Here is a 19,993-nt window from a genome sequence, read left to right as displayed (position 1 = left end):
TTAATCCTTCCAATATTTTGTAACAGGAATGGTTTTGTCTGCTGCTTATACAATTTTTGAAAACTCAAGACTTTGGAGACAGCTTCTAAGCCTCAGTTTCTCTGGGTCCAAAGCACATAATAAGTTATCCCCACCCCAAGCATTTAGACTCATCCAGCCAACACCGAGGAAGGCTTCTCTACACCAAGGCTGGCTCAAGGGCTGGCGCAGCAGCAAACAGTACAGGCCCAAAGGAGGCCTGGAGGAGGCCAGCCCATGGCAGGGGATCAAGTACACAGTGTAAAATCAATCTCCAGGCCTACTAGGGCCTCCTGGGGGAAGACACCTATGGACCAGGTCTTACTGACTGAGGGAATTAATCACACAGAGCTGAGATGAGAGATCCACAACACAGACAAGCACACAGTGTCAGTGAAACAACAGGCCTAAAGCAGAGGATAGGAGCTAGGAGCCTCATGCACTGTGCGGCAGGACCTCCAAGTTGTCCTGCAATTTACACTAGGACCATTTTTTATTCTGCTGACATGATGTTTCAAAACTTTGCAAAAGGAATGTTTTCAGGCAGGGCCTACATTCAGCAGCTCCACAAGGCTCCAAGGCCCTACCTTGCATACTAGTTACTTGGCTGCTCCTGCACTTGTCTGAGGATGTAAAACCAAAACAGGGAGCCCCAAGAGCCTAAGTCTGGCCTTGGTCCTGCAAAGTTAGCATTAATAGATCTGTGGGGTGAGAAGATTTGAGGGAATGAAGCCAGAAAGTGAAAGACATTTCAGGAGGAGATTACTGCAAAAATCCAGGTAAGACCTGATAAGAGCTCAAAGCGGCCTAGTGATAGTGGGCACGGAGTCAGGCAACTTATTTAAGAACCCTTCTTTAGGTGGGGCAGGGTGCCTGGGGAGAAGCTCTGGATAATGACAATACCTCCTTCTACATAATGATTTAACAGGTGGACCAAGAGAAAATTTTATCTCCACTTAAAAAGGTAAAATCTGAGGAACTGCAGGTTGGGCCCCAATTCTAAATACACGCTCCATCCACCCGCCTCACTCCCCCCAAAACCACACACTTCAATTTACCTTGAGCTTTAAACTGAAGAGTTTCACCTACAGCCTCACCACTGGGGTCCATATATCGGTTAGCTTTTTCCTGCAACACAGCATCGAAAGTCTCCTGTGCAATCCTCCTTGCTGCCATGTTTCTCTGACCTGGAATGAGAAGAGGGGTAAAAAGACACTAACAGTGACAACTAATGCTCACAAAGCCTGATCTATTCCACTTAATCCTCAGAGTAACCAAGCAGTAATCCATAATCTGGTATGGCACTTCAGAGGAAGGCTGGTTTATTTTAAGGGGACCTCTGCCCACAAGAACCTCACAGGTGTGGGTTGGTTAAGAAGGAGTAAGACAAGGATGTCAATCTTGGACAATCTATTTTGCTTCTCTGAGGCCATTTTCTCAGAATCCCTTAAAAGAAGCACTATAAAAGCAGCTCTGTCTCCTGGGGCTGCTAAAAGACTGTATAAAGCAGCACACATAACAGGAGCATAAACCTTTTCAAATGATGTTTAGGAAAGACATGATTTTCACCATTTCTATTTTCCTATCTCACAGACATGGCGCAGAGGCTCTGAGAGCTAACTTCCCCTCTCACAGAGGCATCTCAGCAAGTGAGGGGAGAAGTCCCTGACTAGCGACAAGACCTACTGACAGAGCTTACTATGTGCCAGCTCCTGTTGAAGGGGAGGGACTCCCTCAACACTTCTTGCAACAACCCCATAAACAAGTGGGGCCTATTATGAATGAAATCACACAAAAGTGCAAAAGGGAGGCTCGGGCTAAGTGACCCATCCAAGGTCAACCAGCCTGGGCTGGAACCTGGCAAACAGGACACTCCTTGTGGGGACAAAGCCCTGAAGACTGATTAGAAAAAGGCTGAGAAGCAATACTGAGAAATCCAGTGGCCGTGTCCTTACCCAACAAGATATCCCTTCCATCTAGAAACCTCCAACCTCAGAACCCAAGCCTGCCCCTGCCTGACAGTCATTTCTTATAGCCATTACCCACTTTCCCTATCCTTCAGGCCTTTCCCCTGGCCCCCTTGTTCTCCGCTATAGAAGGGCAGGGTGTCCCGGCCAGCTGGCCCAGAATCAATTCAAGTGATCTAACCTCTCCGTGCCTCCGCTTCCCCATCTATGGAACGGGCAGCTCACGGTAGGGTTGCTGTGGGGACCGAACCAGTTAAAAAAATGTCTAAAGAGGCGGAGTCGGCACCCCGCCGCCGTTATCACCCCACCAGAGGGGCCGATCCCGGCTCAGGCTGAATGAATGAACGAACGAATGAACCCATTCAGGCGCGGCCCGCCTCCTCCAGGCCTTTGAGGTCGAAGAAAAGGGGGCGTCGGGCCTCGAAGGCCGCAGATCGCCCCTCAGGCCGACCCGGCCGCGATGCGTCCGCCGCGCAGTCCAAGGGCCGAGCCCGCTGCGCCACCGTGGAGACCCGGGGTTCCCGGGATCTAGCCCAAATCCCCCCACCCCCGGGCCCACCCGCCGACAACGCCTGGGCCCGGGCCTCACCCCGAGCCCACCGCGCGCGGAGCCGCCCCCGCCACCGCCTCAGGCTCCTCACCCGCCGCCGCCACCGCGCGAGGCGGGGACATGCAAATAAGCCAACGGTCGCCGCAGCGCCGCGCCGCGCAGGCGCAGGCCGCGGCCGAGCCTCAAGGCACAGGCGCAGGCGGCCGCCGCCAAAGCCTCTCGCGCAGGCGCACTGCCCAACCTTCAGGGCGGACACTCTTGAGGCAAAAAAATTCTCTCCCTGGGCCGGCGGCGACGGGAAGCGACCCGAAAAAGGCGACAAAGACGCCGTCGCCGCAAACCTGTTGGCTCTCTCAGCTTTACCTGTACTCGCGGCCACTCTTGGTCACCCCGGGAGCGGTTCACAGGGCTGACGGAGGCCGAGGCGCGTCCTCGCCAGAGCGCCTGCGCACGTACGGCGGCCGAAAGGGACCAGGGGCGGTGCCGCCGGAGACCGCCGCGAACCCCACCCTTTCCCCACGTGGCCCCGAAGACCGGGTGAGAAGCGGCGGCCGCCGAGCCCCCTCGCGCGAGGAGCCGGGAGTGGACGCCGCGGGCTCGGAGTAGTGACGGGGGCGCGCCCCTCGAGGACTTGGCTTTGGGTAAATGATAGACTTAACGGAAGCCGCCCGTGGACAAAATTGCCCACTCTTCTGGCTGTCGTGTTCTTTTCATTTATTCATTCTCTCACACCTATATATGTACCGACTGCCTGCTGCATGCCTGGCCGCATCCTAGATAGTGGGGGTATTTAATAGAACGAGCCCCAGCTCTCATGCAGATTAAATTTCATTGGGGAGGAGGCTAGGGCAGTAAAAGCAAATAAATACAAGGAACATTTCACTCCATGTTGAGATTATGTTAAAATAATAAGAGAGAGTAGGAGAGCGGGGGCTGCTTTATGATGGATGTCCCTCGGGTAGGCACAGGTGAGAAGGTCTAGGTAAGGCAAATGTTGGTAAGGAGACTGGATTTTGTTCAGAGAAGGCTGGGAAGCCACTGCAGGGTTTTAAGTAAGTGAGATGCTCTCTGCTTTCCATTCACCCTCTGGCTGCCTCGTGGAGAGGAAGCAGGTGATGCCACCTGAACCAAGGTGAGTGTGGCAGGCGGAGGAGGATGAATCATTTAGGGCCCCTGGTTTGTCAGGGCACCGTTTTCTTGATAAGCAGAACGGTGGCTTAGAGAGGGAAGCGTGCTGTTAGTTGGGAGCCTTGATAACTCCTTCTCCCTAGCATGCCTTTTTAAAAAAATTTATTTTAATTGGAGGATAATTACTTTACAATACTGTGATGGTTTTTGCCATACATCGACATGAATCAGCCACAGGTACACACGTGTCCCCCATCCTGAACCCCCCTGCCTCCCCACCCCATCCCTCTGGGCTGTCCCAGCACAGTGGCTTTGGGTGCCCTGCTTCATGCATCAAACTTGCACTTTTCATCTGTTTTACATATGGTAATATACGTGTTTCAATGCTGTTCTCGCAAATCATCCCACCCTCTCCTTCTCCCAGAGTCCAACAGTCTGTTCTTTACATCTGTGTCTCCTTTGCTGCCCTGCCTGTAGGATCATCACTACCGTCTTTCTAAATTCCATATATATGCGTTAATATACAGTGTTTGTCTTTCTTTTTCTCACTTCAGTCTGTATAATAGGCTCCAGATTCATCCACTTCATTAGGACTGACTGAAATGCTTTCCTTTTTAGAGCTGAGTAATATTCTATCGTGTGTATGTACCACAACTTCCTTATCCATTCATCTGCCGATTGACATCTAGGTTGCTTCCAGGTCCTCGTTGTTGTAAATAGTGCTGCAATGAATATCGGGGCCCAGCCTGCCTTGGATGCAGCGTGAAGGCTGGTAATGCTGTTTCTCTCCTTTCCTGGCCTGGACTGTTTCCCAGGTGACTCCCAGATGACCATTCCCAGGCACCTCTATCTCATGAGCTCCAGCCTTGTACTTTCATCACTGCCCCCAGCCCAACACACAGGCTGTGCTGGACCTAGGGGACTTCGAAGAACTCGTAAATGGTGGTTCCAGAGTCAGACACTGACCTCCCGAGCCCAGGGATCTCAGGGCTGGGCAGAGAGAGGTTCCTGAGTTGGGAAGAGCTGAGGGTACACAGGCTTTGTCTTAGTAGACAGGGAAGGCTCCCATGAGGAGGCAGCCTGGACAAGCTAGTAGAAGCTCCACAAAGGACCTCGGTGGAGGGAAAGTGTTAATGAGACCGAACAGGGTCTTGGCCAGGTTTCTTGCTGCCTCTCTGAGCTTCGGATTGGTCATCCTTAAAGTAGGCACAGTGACATTCCCCTTTATAACTTCTTCTGTGACCCAGTGGCCTCTCATCATTGGCCCACTTGGGTCTGAAGCATGGCCAGGGTGGTGGAAGCAACATGTGGTGGCAGAGCCAGAAGCAGAGTCCCCCCAGTACCACCCAGCCCCAGAGCTGGTCAGGACCCTTTCCCCCCACCAGAGCAGGCTCCCCACTGAGAAATTCTTGTATCTTTTTTTTTTAAAAATTATTTATTTGGCTGCATCGGGTCTTAGCTGCACCACCAAGATCTTCACTCTGTCATTCAGGATCTTTCATTGCAGCACACAGACTGTCGGGATGGAGAAACTCTTATCTTGAAACAGAAAATCCTTATTCTTTTCCTCCAGCTTTGATTTAGAAATCCTTAGCAACCGCTGAACAGCCTCCCTGCTCTGGGAAATAAAGAAGGGTAGATCTGCAAGGGAGAGAGGCAAGGTGTTTAAGTCCCTAAAATCCCCTACCCCCTAAGAAACTGGCCGAAGCACCTCTTAAGCAAAAGAGGAAAAGAACAACTGAGTGATGTTTATTGAGCTCTGTGCCAAATCCAGTTCTCAGTGCTTTGTTGAAATTGGTGGGTGGAATTTTCACTGCATTCTGTGAGGCAGATTCTTTCCTTGTCCCTGTGTCACACATGGGAATTGGCCAACAGCCCCACTGCTCCTGCTTGCCCTGGAGCCTGTCCTCCCCCACCTGACCCTGAGCTTCTGCACAGACACAGGTGGGACAGTCAGTCACATCCCGTGCTGCCTGCACAGAGGCAAGTGAGGGCTTGAGTGGCCCGTTCCCCCGCGGCCCACACTTGCACATTCCCGTGCCGTTGGCCTACTGCCATCTTTGCCTTCATCTCCCTCACACAGCTGCTGTGCTTTCTGTGACACATGGTTCTGGAATGGACCCAGGACCAGAAAAAAACAAAACTGTTCTAAAAGACCATATTACAGTAATCAAGAAAGTCCATCGTGTACTGTATGTTAGAAAATAGCATTGTTGTCAGTGTTAAATCTCTTGTGTTAAATTTCAGTTTTGCTGTGAATGTATAAGAGAGTGTCCTTTTTAAAAATTGTTTTAAATACTTGTTTGTTTATTTGGGTGCCTCCGGTCTTCATTGCAGCACACGGGATCTTCGTTGTGGCTTGTGGGCTCAGTAGTTTTGTTTTGTTTTGTTTTTAATGCTCACTTATCCCATCTTTAGCTAGCAGGTGCCCCAGCGGGTTGGCTCCTGAGTCCTTTGACGTGACCCCAGTGGTCTCTAGATGCTTCTTTGCTTTCTGGTCTCACCTGATGCTCTTGGCTCCTCTGGCCTGTTTCCTGCCTGAAACTGGAATCAACTCTTTCTCCAAGAGCCCTGGTTTCTTTGGTGGGAAATGGTAGAGACCACAGTTGGTGTTCAGGGTGCTCACTGCTGCTGTAGTATTATTTTCTACAGGCATTTTTAGTTCATATTAATAGAAAATTGGTTCTTTATTTGCTTAAGAGAAAATGAGTTCATGTTGTATTTCCAGTTCAAATTTAGGAGTTCTGAGCTTTTACTTCTCTGATTTTGTTAAAATCTTATTTTCTTTTATGCTGGTTATTCATGATATAAACATCATTACTTATTTACTGTATCTGTAATCATTTCCAAATAATATTACTAATGAGGTTTCCAATAACATGATTACTGAAAACCGAAAACTGTTGAAGACTTTCTTTTACAGTTCTATCTTTTGAGTTGGGAAGATCTGCTGGAGAAGGGATAGGCTACCCATTTCAGTATTCTTGGGCTTCCCTTGTGGCTCAGCTGGTAAAAATCTGCCTGCAATGCGGGAGACCTGGGTTCGATCCCTGGGTTGGGAAGATCCTCTGGAGAAGGGAAAGGCTACCCACTCCAGTATTCTGGCCTGGAGAATTCCGCAGGTTCGTGGGGTTGCAAAGAGTCAGATGTGACTGGCGACTTTCACTTTCATCTTTAGGGTAGATCCCAGTTAGAATATGCAGTCATATCACTGTGCTTTAAAATTGCCTGAAATGATCTCATCCACAGAGACATACCGTTAGGTTCATGGGTTTCATTTTGCTGTTAATTTTTAGGGATTGCTTTTATTTTTATTTTGGCATATTTCTTTTCTTAATCACATAAATCATTTACCTGAGTTCCAAATTCAACCCTCTAAAGCAAGGTACGTTAGGAGAGAATAATCCAGCTTCTGTTCCTGCTCTCACCACCCTTTTCTCTACCTCCTCTTACAGGTAACTATTTCTGTTAGCTTCTAATTTACTTATTTATTTTTTATTAGTAGTAATAAATAAATAATAAAAAGTAATTTAAAAGTTTAAAAAGTAATAAATAATAAATATGATTTAATATTATTCATTTTAGTTATTTAACATCATTATTAATTTCATTTATATTGTATTAGTGCCATGGTATGCTATGATAACGTTATTTCACTGTATAATTATATATGAAGTACATAACTGTATAACAGAGTAGTGTAACTTTATATTATAATGTTATTATAATATAATCACATAACATACACCATAATATTATTATCACTCTTTAGCTGTTTATGTATTGGGCTGCTCCAGGTCTCAGCTGTGGCGGAATCTTTGGTCTTCATTGTGGCAAGTGGGTGTTTTAGTTGTGGCATGCAAACTCTGAGTTGCAGCGTGTGGGACCCAGTTTCCTGATCAGGGATCGAAACCGGGCCCCTTGCACTGAGAGTGCGGAGTCCTAGCCACTGGACCACCAGGGGAATTCCACAACATGTATTATTAAGATATTATTTCACCTTTGTTTCACTACTGCTGCTTTTCACTGTTGGCCCTTCCCTGGTGGCTCAGCAGTAAAACGATCAGCCTGCTGATGCAGGAGATGGGGATTGGAACCCTGGGCCCAGAAGGTCCCCTGGAGAAGGAAATGGCAACCCACTCCAGTATTCTTGCCTGGAGAATTCCATGCACAGAGGAGCCTGGTGGGCTACATTCCATGGGGTTGGGAAAAGGTCGGACACAACTCAGCAACTAAACAACAATAGCAACTTTTACTATAAGGGCATACATATATTAACATGCCCTATTTAGATAAAACACACTAAACTACCTGCCTTCTTCTGTACTTTTAGACGGTCTATGGCTGTTGGGATATCACTCTTTGCTGTGACTCAGGTTGTTAGAATTTTTCCAGGACAGTTACAGGCTCTGGCCTCTTGATAGGTGCTCTCTGGATGGTGGCCAGGTTCTCAGCTGCCCTCTGACCCTCAACAAGTCTAACTTCTACCGTTCCAGCTTGAGAGCAGCTATTGGGTGTCCTTGGCCCCACGTGGAGGAGATAAAGATGGCCTCCAAGCGTATCACCCAGGAGACCTTTGACGCAGCTGTTCGCGAGAACATACAGGAGTTTGAGATGGAGCCGGAGGAGGCGGTGAGAGAAGCCGTGGAGCAGTTTGAATCGCAAGGTAGGGCAGTGTGGCTCCGCCTCAGTGCCGGTCCGGCTCTCTGCCCCAAAGCTGCCTTCAGTCCGAGGCTCTTTCTGTTGTTGTTGTTGCCACACCACTTGGCACATGGGATTCTAGTTCCCTGACCAGGGATCAATCCCAGGCTTCCTGCAGCTAAAGCATGGAGTCTTAACCACTGGACCACCAGGGAAGTCCCATCCATGGCTCCTAATATGTAAAAGAGCAGTGTCCTGCCGTGAGCACATCCCTCCTGGTATGACTGCCCTGGGTGCCGTCCTCTCTACACTGTGCCCCAGGCAGGCTGGCCACCCCCTCCCACCACGCTGGTGCCTACCCTCTACTCGCCTGGACCGCACCCTGACATCTGCAGGGCTGGGTCTTTCCAGGTGGGTCTCATTTTAATGGTCACTTTCTTGAAGAGACTTATCTTGAACCCCCTCCAAAGAAACAGGGCCACCTGCCACCCTGCCCCACCTGCACCCCATTGTGAGCTCATGGAGGCAGAAGGGGTATTGGTCACCAGCCTCTGAAAACAGGTAGCATGCCCAAGCCAGACTGTGGAGAATGGCTAAGAGGGAGCTATTTGCAATCATGTGGGCAGGGTTGGGAGACCGTGCTCCCCACAGCAGGACCTCCCCTCTCCCACGACAGGCCGTGGCAAACCATGGGGGTCACCTGACAGAGGCAGAGGCAGGAACCTGGGAATGAACACCCTATCCTCCCACTCCTCCTGCCCCTGACCTCAGATCCGGCTTCCCATTGGCCAAACCCAGTCAGACACCAGAGGGCAAGGAAGTCCGGGGATCCAACCTTCCAGGTCAGGAGCTAGCATCCCGGGCATAGAGTAGGGACTAAACACTGGACAGGGACGGGAGGGGTACCTAGACGTGTTCTGCACAGTGGGGGCTTCTTCTGAGTTTGCCAGCAAGGATGGGGATGCGGCCAGGGTGCAGACCAGTGGGAGCCCCCAGGGAGGAGAGCACAGGTTGCACTCCCCTCTGAGCCCCCCAGGCAGAGTTGTCACTCACTGCAGCCCTGGCGTGCATCCTCACTACCCCTCTGCACCCCGCTGGCTGGACAGGGCCAAGGTGCAGAGACACCACACCCCACGCCCCATGTAGGCATGGCTGCTGGGCCCTGCCCAGGCAGCGGGGGTGGGATGGGGAGCTGGGCAGATCCCAGAAGGCCTCCAGAGTGGGGTGGTCCCAGCTGCAGGGACCCCAGGTGTGACCCCAGCAGGCCCACGGGGCTGACGCCTGTCTCCTGTTTCCTGACTCCCCCGCCCTCCCACAGGGGTTGATCTGAGCAACATTGTAAAGATGGCCCCAAAAGTCTCCGCGGATGGACCCCAGGATCCCATACATGACATCCTGCAGGTAGGAGAGGGCGGCCCACGTGGGCCTCACGTGCGTGATCCTGTGTCACCTCATTGTCGGGAGCACCTTTTTCCGTGTTCCCAGATGGCAGACACAGACTCGGAAGGTCCAAGCCAGCCCAGCAAGCACAGGCAAGCCTGAGTGTGCAGCCAGGGTTTCCTGAGTCAATGTCTGCGGGCCTTGTGGGGGCCCCGTGCTCTGCCCACCCACCCGTGTGTGCATTCTGGGATTAGAGCCGGCAGAGTGGTCAGGGAATGGATAGCCCTCTGGGCCTAAGGGGTGGACAGTGTTCATGTTTGTCCTGCTGTTGGGAGCCGGGGGCGGAGGGCCCCCCGGAGGAACCTCTCTTGGGCCTCCCAAGCTCTGAATTTGCTCAATGAAATGGACAGGAATCCCAGGAAAAGAGAGTGCAATCATAGACTGTCATTTATTGAGCATCGACTGTTTATGGCACATTACAGCCCCTCCTCGCCACACTTCAGCTGACCTGTATGCGGTAAGTACATCATCCCTGGCTTTCTGATGGGTGAACAGAGACCCAGAGCCTACTGTCACTCTGCCGCGACCCAAACAAAGAAAACACAGCTCACAGAGGTTCAGTCTTTTCCTTAAGGAAAACTAGTAAGCTGGTGGTAAAGCAGCAGAAAGTTCTGAGAACCATCTGTGAATTCAGTTCTATACCAGGCACTTGCTTTGTGCCATCTGTTATTAACCCAAAGATACCTGCAAGGGTGGGGTTATCATCCCCATTTAACAGATGGGAAAATTGAGATCCAAAGAGAAAAAATGACTCACCTAGCTGCAAAAGAAAGTAGTATTAAAAAGAGAAGCTGGAGGAGACAGCCCTGGATGTGAACCTAAGGGAAATTACACAGTATTCGTCCTTTTGTGACTGGTTTATTTCACTTGGCTTGATGTCCTCAAGGTACAAGTGTTGTACTACTTGTCAGAATTTCTCTGCTTTTTATGGCTGAATGATATTCCATTTATGGAAACACCACATTTGTGTATTCACTCGCTGATGGACATTTGGGTTGCTCCTGCCTTTTGGCTGTTGTAAATAATGCTGCTGTGAACATGGGTGTGCCAACGTATTTTTGAGCTTGTTTTCAGTTCTTCAGGGTGTGTATCTAGAATTGCTGGATCTCTTGGTTTAAGTTTCTGAGGAACCACTGAACTTGCTTTCCACAGCAACTGCACCATTTTATATTCCCACCAACAGTACACAGGGTTCCACTTTTTGCCACATCCTTGCTAACACTTGTTATTTGCTGTTTCTTTGTTTTAACAGTAGCCACCTTCATGGGTGTGATGGTGTCTCATTCTGGTTTTGATTGCATTTCCCTAGTGATTAGTGGGAGAAGGAAATGGCAACCCACTCCAGTATTCTTGCCTGGAGAATCCTGTGGACAGAGGAGCCTGGTGGGCTGCCTTCTGTGGGGTCTCACAGAGTTGTACACAACTGAAGTGACTTAGCATGCATGCATGCATTGGAGAAGGAAATGGCAACCCACTCCAATATTCTTGCCTGGAGAATCCCAGGGACAAAGGAGCCTGGTGGGCTGTCGTCTGTGGGGTCGCACAGAGTCGGACACGACTGAAGTGACTTAGCAGCAGCAGCAGTGATTAGTGATGTTGAGCATCTTTTCATGTGCTTAGTGGCCATTTGTATGTGTATCTTTGAAGAAATGTTTATTCAAGTCACACATTCTGGTTTTAACTAATTTCTTAATATTCAGTTTCATCATAACATATGCTTAGTTAAGTCCACAAATTTGAGCTCAGCAAGGGTTGGCTGACAGGCATTGTTGACTATCATGGCAGTTGAGGCCAAATCTAAGCCCTCTGGGCTGGTAGTGTCTGTAGACCCCCTCTCCTTAGGGCTGGATGCAATAATGTCATCAGCTCCAGGTGCTCAGGTTCATCTTGGGCTCAGGCTGAGGCGAGTCCCAAAGTCATGGCTCTGAGTGGCCACTAGACTTGTCTGTCCCATTCAGATTGTTGTCTCTCATTATAATTTTACCCCCAAGGCCTTAGATTGAGCATGGGTAAACCAAGCATGTGCTCAGTGTGGTTTCATTGGGCAGTTGCTCAGTAAATACTTGTGGAGTGAAGGAGAGAGACCAACGAGGCATATGATACAGGCAGAACTAGTGGAGGTGGCTTTCACCTTCCTTAGAGAGCTGGCCGTTGGTGGGTGTGTCTGTTAGTTACGGCTGCCTAACAAACAGCCCCAAACAATGGCCATTTTATTGTTTCTGGTGATTTTGCTGGGTTGACTAATCTCAACTGGATGGTCCTTCTGGATGGTCTCACTTGGGGACTTCATGCACTGGCGCCCAGGGCTAGAATGTTTTTTGTCTGCACTTCTGCGTTTGTGGCTCCTTGTCAGGGACACTGAGATAGCAAGGCCTCTGTCTCTGTCTCTCTCTCTCTCTCTCTCTGTGGCCTCTCAAGCCCAGTCAATGCTCCTAAAAGCACAGGTGTGGAAGCGGCCCCATCTGGAACTGGCCCCACAGGACTTCCACCGAGGCCCAGATCCCAGGCAGAGGGATCCCACCGGGACCCAGCACTGTCACTGTGACCTTCTTCGGACTGAGCTGACCCTGACATTTCTCCCATGTCCCCTAGGCCCTGGATGACCTGCGGGAATCTGTGGCCCGCTCTCACCCGCAGGAGGCGTCTGCACAGCTTGCCCGCTTTTGCGAGCAGTGCAAGCAGCAGAAGGCCTGCCGCTTTCTGGCAGCCGAGAAGGGGGCCTACTCCATCCTCCTGGAGACCTGGAAGTTGGCCGCAGCGGGTGACCAGGGCCTCCTCCTCCAGGCCCTCAATGCCCTGTCTGCCCTGACTGATGGCCAGCCTGACCTCCTGGACACCCAGGGCCTGCAGCTGCTTGTGGCCACGCTGGCCCACAATGCCGACTCGGCCCACGTGACCTGCTCCGGGATCCGCTGCGTGCGCCACGCCTGCCTGAAGCACGAGGAGAACCGGCAGAGCCTGGTGAAGGCCGGCGTGCTGCCCCTGCTGACGGGCGCCATCACCCGGCACAGCCACTGTGCCGACGTGGTCCGGGAGGCCTGCTGGGCCCTACGTGTCATGACCTTTGACGATGACATCCGTGTGCCCTTCGGCCATGCCCATGACCACGCCAAGATGATCGTGCAGGAGAATGGAGGCTTAAAGGTGCTCATTGAGGCTGCCAAAGGTAGGAGTAGGTGTGGCAAGAGTGAAGAGTCAGGGTTTAGGGCAGCTTCAAGCATGGTTGGCCCCAGGCGCCAGTTCAGTCCCACCTACATGATAGCCCTAGCAGGACCCTGTCCTTACACCTCATTTTTCCAGGAAAGTTCCAAGCCAGTGATCGTTGGCCTGGACCACATGCTGTGCTCACCTCTAGAACCATTTAGGGAAGTGCTTGATTCTGTCCAGCAACACAGACTGAGCCTGGGATGGGAGGGCTCCTCAAAGGGAGAAATAAGGGTGCTGCCTCCCAAAGGCGGGGATGTGTTGCTGACACTCACTGGGGCTGCTCCAGGTGGGGTTTACGCTTTGGTTCATACTTGGCCGCTGTTCTCGTGCATGTCCGTGTGCCTGACTCTGAGGTGACCCCGATGAGCCAGCCACAGGAGGTCACAGCACAGACAGTTGGGCACCAAGACTCCAGCCCCCTGGGCACTGCACCCCCTGGAAAAGGCCTGACTGGGGTCTTGCGCACAGAAGGTGCTAGAAGAGTGAGTTTCTCTTTGCAGCCTGCCCTGTGGCTCTGACTCTGTTGTCAGGCCCGTGTGTGCGACTCTGGGTCTGTCTGTGGGGAGTGGGGCCTGCCCCAGTCTCCCCTCTGCATCTCCAGAGAGGGGGACAAACAGGGCCTGACTGGCTGCAAAGTTGAGCTGCTTTTCTGAGGGGTGGGTTACATCTTCCTTGTTTATTTACAGGAGTTCATATCAGTGAGAGTGCTCCAGAGAGACAGAACCAGTAGGGGGCACGTGTGTGTGTTTTGGCATACATGTATACATATATACACAGGAAGATTTATTGCAAGAAATTGGCTCATGTGGCTGTAGTGCTTTCAGGCTTATGTAGCGGGCTGAGGCTTGGGCAGGAGTCAACACTATAGTCCATTAGCAAGCTGCTTCCTCTTGAGGGAGACCTCAGGTTCCCTCTTAAGGCCCTCGACTGATTGGACAAGGCCCACCCAGACCATCAAGGGTCATCTGCTATACTTAAAAGTCAGCTGGTCATGGATGTCACCACATCTCCAGAGTATCTCCACAGCACACCCAGGTTACAGTTCATGGAGTCCCTGGGGGCTGTGGCCCGGCCAGGGGGCCATATACACTGACCATCACTGAGCTCGGTGTTATTATGGCTCTTTGTGCCCCACCACCCCCCACCGGCAACTCCCTAACCTCCCTCCCCACCATCATCCTCAGTCAGGCCTCTCCTCCCTGGTGCCTCTGAACTTTGTCTGCAGCATCTGTGTTTAATTTTTGCCTGGGTCAACTCTATCAATATGTCCTTCCGCAGTTTCTAGGTGTCCTGTTGCACTTAGAAAGGTCATTCCCAACCCAAGATCATAAAAATAGTCTCGGATGTTTTATTATAGCACTATTATGGTTTTTCTTTTTTTAGTCGCGATCATCAGTTGTTCTGGAATTTATCTGGGGCACAGTGGAGGGGAAAGCACATTCCCGTGTCTTCCCCAACAGCCAGCAGGGGGCACTGCAGGCCTGGGCAGCCCCCAGTGGTCCTCCTCCCCTGCCTCGTCCCTCCACCCCAACAGGCAGGCAGCCACCCAGCCAGGCAGAGCGGCCAGGCTGCCCTGGTGGAGCGGGATTCGGGATTCCCACCCGGAGTGCCGGCTCAGAGCCAGGGCTGGTTCTCCGCTCCTCACCCCGGGTTCCCTCTCCCCCCTCTGCAGTGTTCCCCGACAACCCCAGCATCCTGAGCGAGCTCTGCAGCACCCTGTCCCGCCTGGCTGTCCGCAACGAGTTCTGCCAGGAGGTCGTCAACCTCGGGGGCCTCAGCGTCCTGGTGGCCCTGCTGGCTGACTGCAGTGACCACCAGGTGGGCATCCACAGCCGTCTCAGGGTGTGAAGCTCCCTCGCCTGAGTTTCCCTTCCTTATTCTCGGCTGCTCTGTCTTCACTGCTGTGCTCAGGCGTTCTCTGGTTGCCGCGGTGAGCAGGGGTTCCTCCAGCTGCAGCGCGTGGGCTTCTCCATGGGGGCTTCTCTGCTGCAGAACACAGGCTCGGGGCACACGGCCTGGGAGCTGTGGTCCACGGGTGTAGTTGCTCCTCAGCCTATGAAATCTTTCCAGGCCAGGGATTGAACCCGTGCCCCCTGCATCGGCAGGTGGATTCTTAACCACTGGACCACCAGGGAAGTCCCTCACCTGAATTTCAGTCTGTCGTCTTTCTTGATGTCTGGGAAAGGCTCTGGGTCTCCCAGTGAACTTGCCCCTCTGGGCCCTGGTCAGCCAGACAGACTTGCATCAGAACATGCTGGCCTTGTCTGCAGAGCCCAGAATCAAAGTTCGGTTTTCGCTTGTCACGACCTGTGAGAAGAAACTAAAGCTTAGGGGGAAAGCAGAACCACACACACCACCACCCCCACCCCCGTCCTTTAGCACCTTTGTATTTTCAATCAGGAGTGAGAGAAGCAGAGTGGGTGTGGGCGGAGCAGCTGAAGTGTGTGATGCTTGAGCGAGGCCACCCGTGCTCTGGGTGCTGACCTGAGCCACACGCCCCTCTGTGTGTCTGGCGGGGGTTGGGGAGGGGTCGAGGGGGTGATCAAAGTCATCCAAATGCCTGTCCTGGACGCAGGTGGCCAGAACCACAGGGCCCACCTCCCCAAGCTTCCCCTGCCTTCTCTATACAGCGAGTGATAGATAGCCTTGCTGTTACATGCCGCCTGCATGCCCCAGAGTGGTCCCATGTGTGTTCAGACAGCAAACATTGAAACAGCCCCACACCCTCCCTCAAGAACCCCCTCCCACCACCCAGCAACCCAGCACATGATGCCCGGGTGCTGCTGGGGGTAACCTGTGCATTGCTGTCTGTCCAGGAGCTGGTGAAGCAGGTGCTGAGTGCTCTGAGGGCCATCGCAGGCAATGATGATGTGAAGGATGCCATCGTCCGCGCCGGCGGGACCGAGTCCATTGTGGCCGCCATGACCCGGCACCTGGCCAGTCCCCAGGTACCTACCCCAGGGCGGGGGGCATACCAGGCGGGGCCACAAGGCTGGAAAGCCAGATCAGCACCTGTATCCACGTGATGATCTTTCCCATCTCTGGAAGTCAGGCCAGGCCTCGGAGGCCAGCAAGCCAGAGGCTGCAGGCAGGGTGAGTGAGGGCCAGGGTGGGGCAAGACTGTCACCTCTAAGAGCTTGGTTGACGCAGCCCGGTATCGCTTCCGTTCCTGCTGGTCGGCACACATATAGGCGGACAGTGGTCGGTCGCAGTGAGGTCACAGAGGAGCTGGTGGGGGGTCCGTCCGCCTCGTCTCAGCCACCCCCCGACCCACCCGCAGGTGTGTGAGCAGAGCTGTGCGGCCCTGTGCGTCCTGGCCCTGCGCAAGCCAGCAAACAGCCGCGTCATCGTGGAGGCCGGCGGGGCCCAGGCTGCGCTACAGGCCATGGAGGCCCACCCTCAGGAGGCTGGCGTCCAAGTAGGCGTGGGCGGCAGGCGGAGAGGACGGGAGGCTGGTGGGCAGGTGGGGTGAGAGGCCAGCCAGCAGGTCCCGGGGGTGGGCAGAGCGGAGGGTGCAGGTCCTCTTTGACCTGTCCCATTACCACCGTGACCCAAGGCTCCAGGGTTTCCTTCCTGCTCATCCCCCAGTGTCCAGAAACGTGCTGAACTCTGCCCGCTGTTGTCCTCTCTCCTGATCAAATGCACTTCTTGCATTTGATCTTTCCTTTTCCTAACAGTCTCTTTAGAGGGATATGGTGGTGGGGAGGAGTTGGCTGGACCCGCAGATGGGGCTCTGCTGGGATTCACGGAAGGTTCCCGGCCCCGCCTCAGGCTGCTGCTTTGGAGGTCAGTCAAGCTGAAGCATAGACAGGGCCAAAACAAGACAGCTTTGTCAGAAATTCACCCTCCCGCTCCCACCTTCCCTACCATCCTGACTCAGGGGCCTCCTGGTTGGTCTGGAGACGCACCAGGCTCAGGCCCGAGGGGGCCCTTGGCTCCCTCCTCTAGGACACTGTGCCCTCGGCTGGCCCATCACCTTGTCCACTCCTGACCACCCTGACTGGGCAGGCCCTCATTTCACCTGCTTCTCCCCAGCTCTCCCATGTTGGGGTATTTTTCAGCACTCCTGCCTGGCAGAGGCAGAGGGCCCAGATGCTCACTGAATGAGTCAACAGTGTACTTGACTGGTGGACCCTGGGCACAGCCCTGCTCTTCCCTCTGTCTCTCTGCCCTCCTCCCCCGGCCGGGCTCTTGGCAGCATCCAAGGGCATTGCTCAGAGACTTTGAGTCCCACACCTGAGGAGTCAGCCCCCGCTGCCCAACACTCGGCCACCCTGAGCTTCAGTCTCCTCACCTGGGAGCTGGGGGGATCAGCCCAGCCAGAGTGCCAAGAGGCTGAAGTGAAGGCATGGGCCTAGCTTGATGAGTCATAGCGTAGGCACCTACCGCATGTTGCCTGCAGTCATGTTGTGTTATGATGACCCCAGGGTCAGAGTGGACCCCACCCCCGGGCCCCACCTCCTGACTCACAGCCACTGACCTGCTTTCCCTTCCAGAAACAGGCCTGCATGCTGATCCGAAACCTGGTGGCCCGCAGCCAAGCCTTCTCACAGCCCATCCTGGACCTGGGGGCCGAGGCCCTCATCTCGCGAGCCCGAGCCACCCACCACGACTGTGAGGACATAGCCAAGGCCGCCCTGCGGGACCTGGGCTGCCATGTCGAGCTCCGAGAGCTGTGGACTGGCCAGAAGGGTGACCTGGCACCGTGACCGCTGGCCCATGCGCGCTGTGACTCTGGGTGAGTCATGTGACTCGGGAACCGCCTGGGGGCAGGCCAGTGCTCCATGCCCTGCCACTCTGCCCCCAGCTGCCTCCCCCGTCCAGAAGAGGACCTTTCCGACCAGTACCAGGGAGTGGGCAGGGAGTCCTAGTGAGGCGCCTGCACGGCAGAAAGTGGCCCTCGGGTCCCAGCCCCTCTGCACGCTCTTCTGCTCGGCCACCGGCTAAGAGCGTCGGCTTTGTCCGCCCTGTCACCCACCCCCACCCCACCGCCCTTTGCTGGTAGAAGTGCCCCCCCCAGCGCTGCTTCCCACTGGCAGTCTGCCTGAAATCTGGAAACCACACTGGCCGATCTCAAAGCAGGGCAGGGACCCGGCTTCTGTGCCTGCAAGTCCATTCTCATCCCTGCTCCTGCTTCTCTCACCTCTAAGTTGGAGCCCAGGTGCCTTGCTGTGCTGAGCAGAGGACAGGGACCAAGGCTCCTTGGTCTCCAGGTGTCCCAGGCCAGCCAGTGGAGCCTGGTAATAAAAGACTGTTGGTTGAACAATGGAGGGGTCTCTTCCATAGCACCACAGGGAGTGGGGGCTGCAGCCAGTGGCCTCAAGGGACAGGGGAGAGGGGTGTGCATTTGGGGAGGTCATGGGTTCACTGAGGAAAGTAAAGGGTTTTGAGAACAGCCTGGGATATATGATTTGCTGTCACTCTCAGAGGGGTGGGTGCTGGGGTCGTCATCAGACTTGGGATCTGCGGGTGCCAGCATCACTGTGTCTGAGGGCGCACTGCCCTGGGGGCTCTGGAGCACTCAGTGTCTGGCCCCCACTCTGCTCTGTGGCTTTTAGCGAGTGACACCACCTCTCTGAGCCTTGACTTCCTCCTCCATAAGACGGGGAGAGGGGAGGGGCTAGAGCCCCCTCCAGAGGGCGGTGGCGCAGAGCTGGGCGCATGGGAGACACCCAGTCATCTCTCTTCAGCGCTCGAGTCACCCCAGGAGAAGCGTCATGCGCTCTCCCCCCGACTGTGTCGAGGTGCTGGGTGGCCGGCCGGCCGGGGCAGCCAGCTCTCCCTCTCTGAGCACCCATTTCCCCGTCTGTAAGGTGGACGGCCTTGCCCACCCTCTGCAAGTGTCTTAAGAGGTGTCGCCCGGCAGCGGTGCCTGGCAGACCCCAGCTGTCCTCCTTATTCACCCTCAGGCCCATGGCGTGGTCACCTGGCCACTCCTGGCAGCCCCCGTGTTCCAGGCAGGTCAGGGCCGCCCCAGGCCCTGGTGGCCTCCTGGCGTCAGGCCCACCAACTCGAGCCCACAGGGCAGGACCCCTTCAGCCCTCTGAGCCCCCCACCCTGCTCATCATTTGCCGCCTCCAGGCTGAAAAAGGTCTGAATTAGTCCTCGAAGTCAGCGCAAGCCCTTTCCCAGGAGGCTCCTGGTCCCGGCGGAAATTGACCCGCGGGAAGAGTTGTGGGAGGAGCGTCATCCGGGTCCCACCTCCCCTCCACATGGGGAGGGCCCTGCCAGCTCCGTGGGCTGATGAGAACCTCTGCCCCAGGCCCCTGGGCCTGTCTTCGCTCACTGGGGACTCAGCCAGTGGGTGGGATGATCCATACCCGCTCCAGGCTACCAACCATGAGAACTTGGATCAGTCTTGTATCCTTGGAGGCCCTGTGAGCCTCCTGTTGCTCCATCTGTCTCGTGGGTGGTGGGTACTACTTGTCCATTTCGGGGAAGCCTGAGGTGCCAGCCCTGCAACTCCTGCCTCAGCTCTGCTCTTGAGTCTCCCTGTAGCTCCCCATTGCCCTCCACATGAAACCAGGCTGTCCTCCAGGCCCTGCCCACCTCCCACCGCATCTTCCCCATGTTGCCCTGTAATCACAGTTCCGGTCACTCCAGCCTCCCCACCTCAGGGCCTTTGCACATGTCATGCCTTGCGTGGAGCATCCTTCCCCAGCCCTCCCCTTGGCTGGCTCCTTCCTGGCACTAGGTTCCAGCTCACTCATTGCCTTCTCAGGGAAATTGCCTATTGCCCCCTTGCCCTGGCGCCCCGTGACCACTCTGCTGTGTCCCTGGCCTCTGCCCCCATCTGAGGTCACCCCACTCGTGTGCCTTCCTCCTCTGTCTTCCCCTGCCCCGGCCCACTGCCCATGAGCAGGCTCCTGTCTCCCGGCTCTGCGCCAGCTTCCCACCAGTGTTTTCAAATGTACCCCTGAGTGAATGAGCAGATCCACAGCGTGGTTGGAGGTAAGGCCTCTGACCTTGCCGCCCTAGTCCCCTCCCCTGGAATCCTGGCCAGCTTTCCCACAGCTGTAGCCTTCTTTGAGAAGGGTGGCTC

At 54.2% G+C, this 19,993-nt stretch overlaps 2 protein-coding genes and 1 long non-coding RNA gene across 20 annotated transcripts in view; 1 reads left to right on the top strand and 2 right to left on the bottom strand.

Annotated features, from left to right (window-relative positions):
- Positions 1 to 2,987, bottom strand: part of SUGP2 (SURP and G-patch domain containing 2) — a 31,202-nt gene extending 28,215 nt beyond the window's left edge. For 5 of the 10 annotated variants that reach the window (XR_002312251.2, XM_070461336.1, XM_020884482.2 and 2 more), the window contains exons 1-2: positions 2,627 to 2,706; positions 1,077 to 1,205 (exon numbers count right to left, since the gene is read on the bottom strand). Coding sequence is in view for 9 of the 10 variants with exons in the window: in XM_070461336.1 (XP_070317437.1) it covers positions 1,077 to 1,205; positions 2,627 to 2,657 (160 nt within the window). In the remaining variant the exon portion in view is untranslated. Of the gene's footprint in view, positions 1 to 1,076; positions 1,206 to 2,166; positions 2,421 to 2,574; positions 2,708 to 2,898 lie in introns of those variants that run through there. The other 5 variants (XM_020884488.2, XM_020884487.2, XM_070461368.1 and 2 more) reach the window with 5 other exon arrangements.
- A 98-nt stretch (positions 2,988 to 3,085) lies between these two features.
- ARMC6 (armadillo repeat containing 6) lies at positions 3,086 to 18,217 on the top strand. 8 transcript variants are annotated; one of them, XM_070461380.1, is made up of 10 exons: positions 3,088 to 3,176; positions 6,587 to 6,785; positions 7,045 to 7,118; positions 8,160 to 8,329; positions 9,623 to 9,705; positions 12,337 to 12,910; positions 14,624 to 14,769; positions 15,768 to 15,899; positions 16,232 to 16,369; positions 17,448 to 18,217. In XM_070461380.1, exons 2-10 carry the CDS (start codon positions 6,690 to 6,692, stop codon positions 17,658 to 17,660), a joined length of 1,626 nt encoding a protein of 541 aa, XP_070317481.1. In that variant the 5' UTR covers positions 3,088 to 3,176; positions 6,587 to 6,689; the 3' UTR covers positions 17,661 to 18,217. The 8 variants fall into 8 exon arrangements, with proteins under 8 accessions (XP_020740167.1, XP_070317481.1, XP_020740168.1 ...); XM_020884509.2 differs by lacking the exon at positions 6,587 to 6,785 and having other exon boundaries at positions 3,094 to 3,176; XM_020884510.2 differs by lacking the exons at positions 3,088 to 3,176; positions 6,587 to 6,785 and adding an exon at positions 3,193 to 3,667.
- Positions 14,277 to 17,521, bottom strand: LOC139032984 (uncharacterized). Of its 2 annotated transcripts, none has more exons than XR_011485607.1 (3): positions 17,432 to 17,521; positions 15,746 to 16,747; positions 14,277 to 15,258 (listed from the first exon to the last, which is right to left on the bottom strand). It is a non-coding gene; the product is annotated as an uncharacterized lncRNA (long non-coding RNA). The 2 variants fall into 2 exon arrangements; XR_011485608.1 differs by lacking the exon at positions 17,432 to 17,521 and adding an exon at positions 17,246 to 17,425.
- Positions 18,218 to 19,993: the final 1,776 nt, after the last annotated feature.

Source organism: Odocoileus virginianus, chromosome 3 (assembly GCF_023699985.2).
Source record: "Odocoileus virginianus isolate 20LAN1187 ecotype Illinois chromosome 3, Ovbor_1.2, whole genome shotgun sequence".
NCBI lineage: Eukaryota > Metazoa > Chordata > Mammalia > Artiodactyla > Cervidae > Odocoileus > Odocoileus virginianus.
The sequence above is the reverse complement of the archived record's forward strand: the minus strand, read 5'-3'. Positions and strand labels throughout refer to the sequence as shown.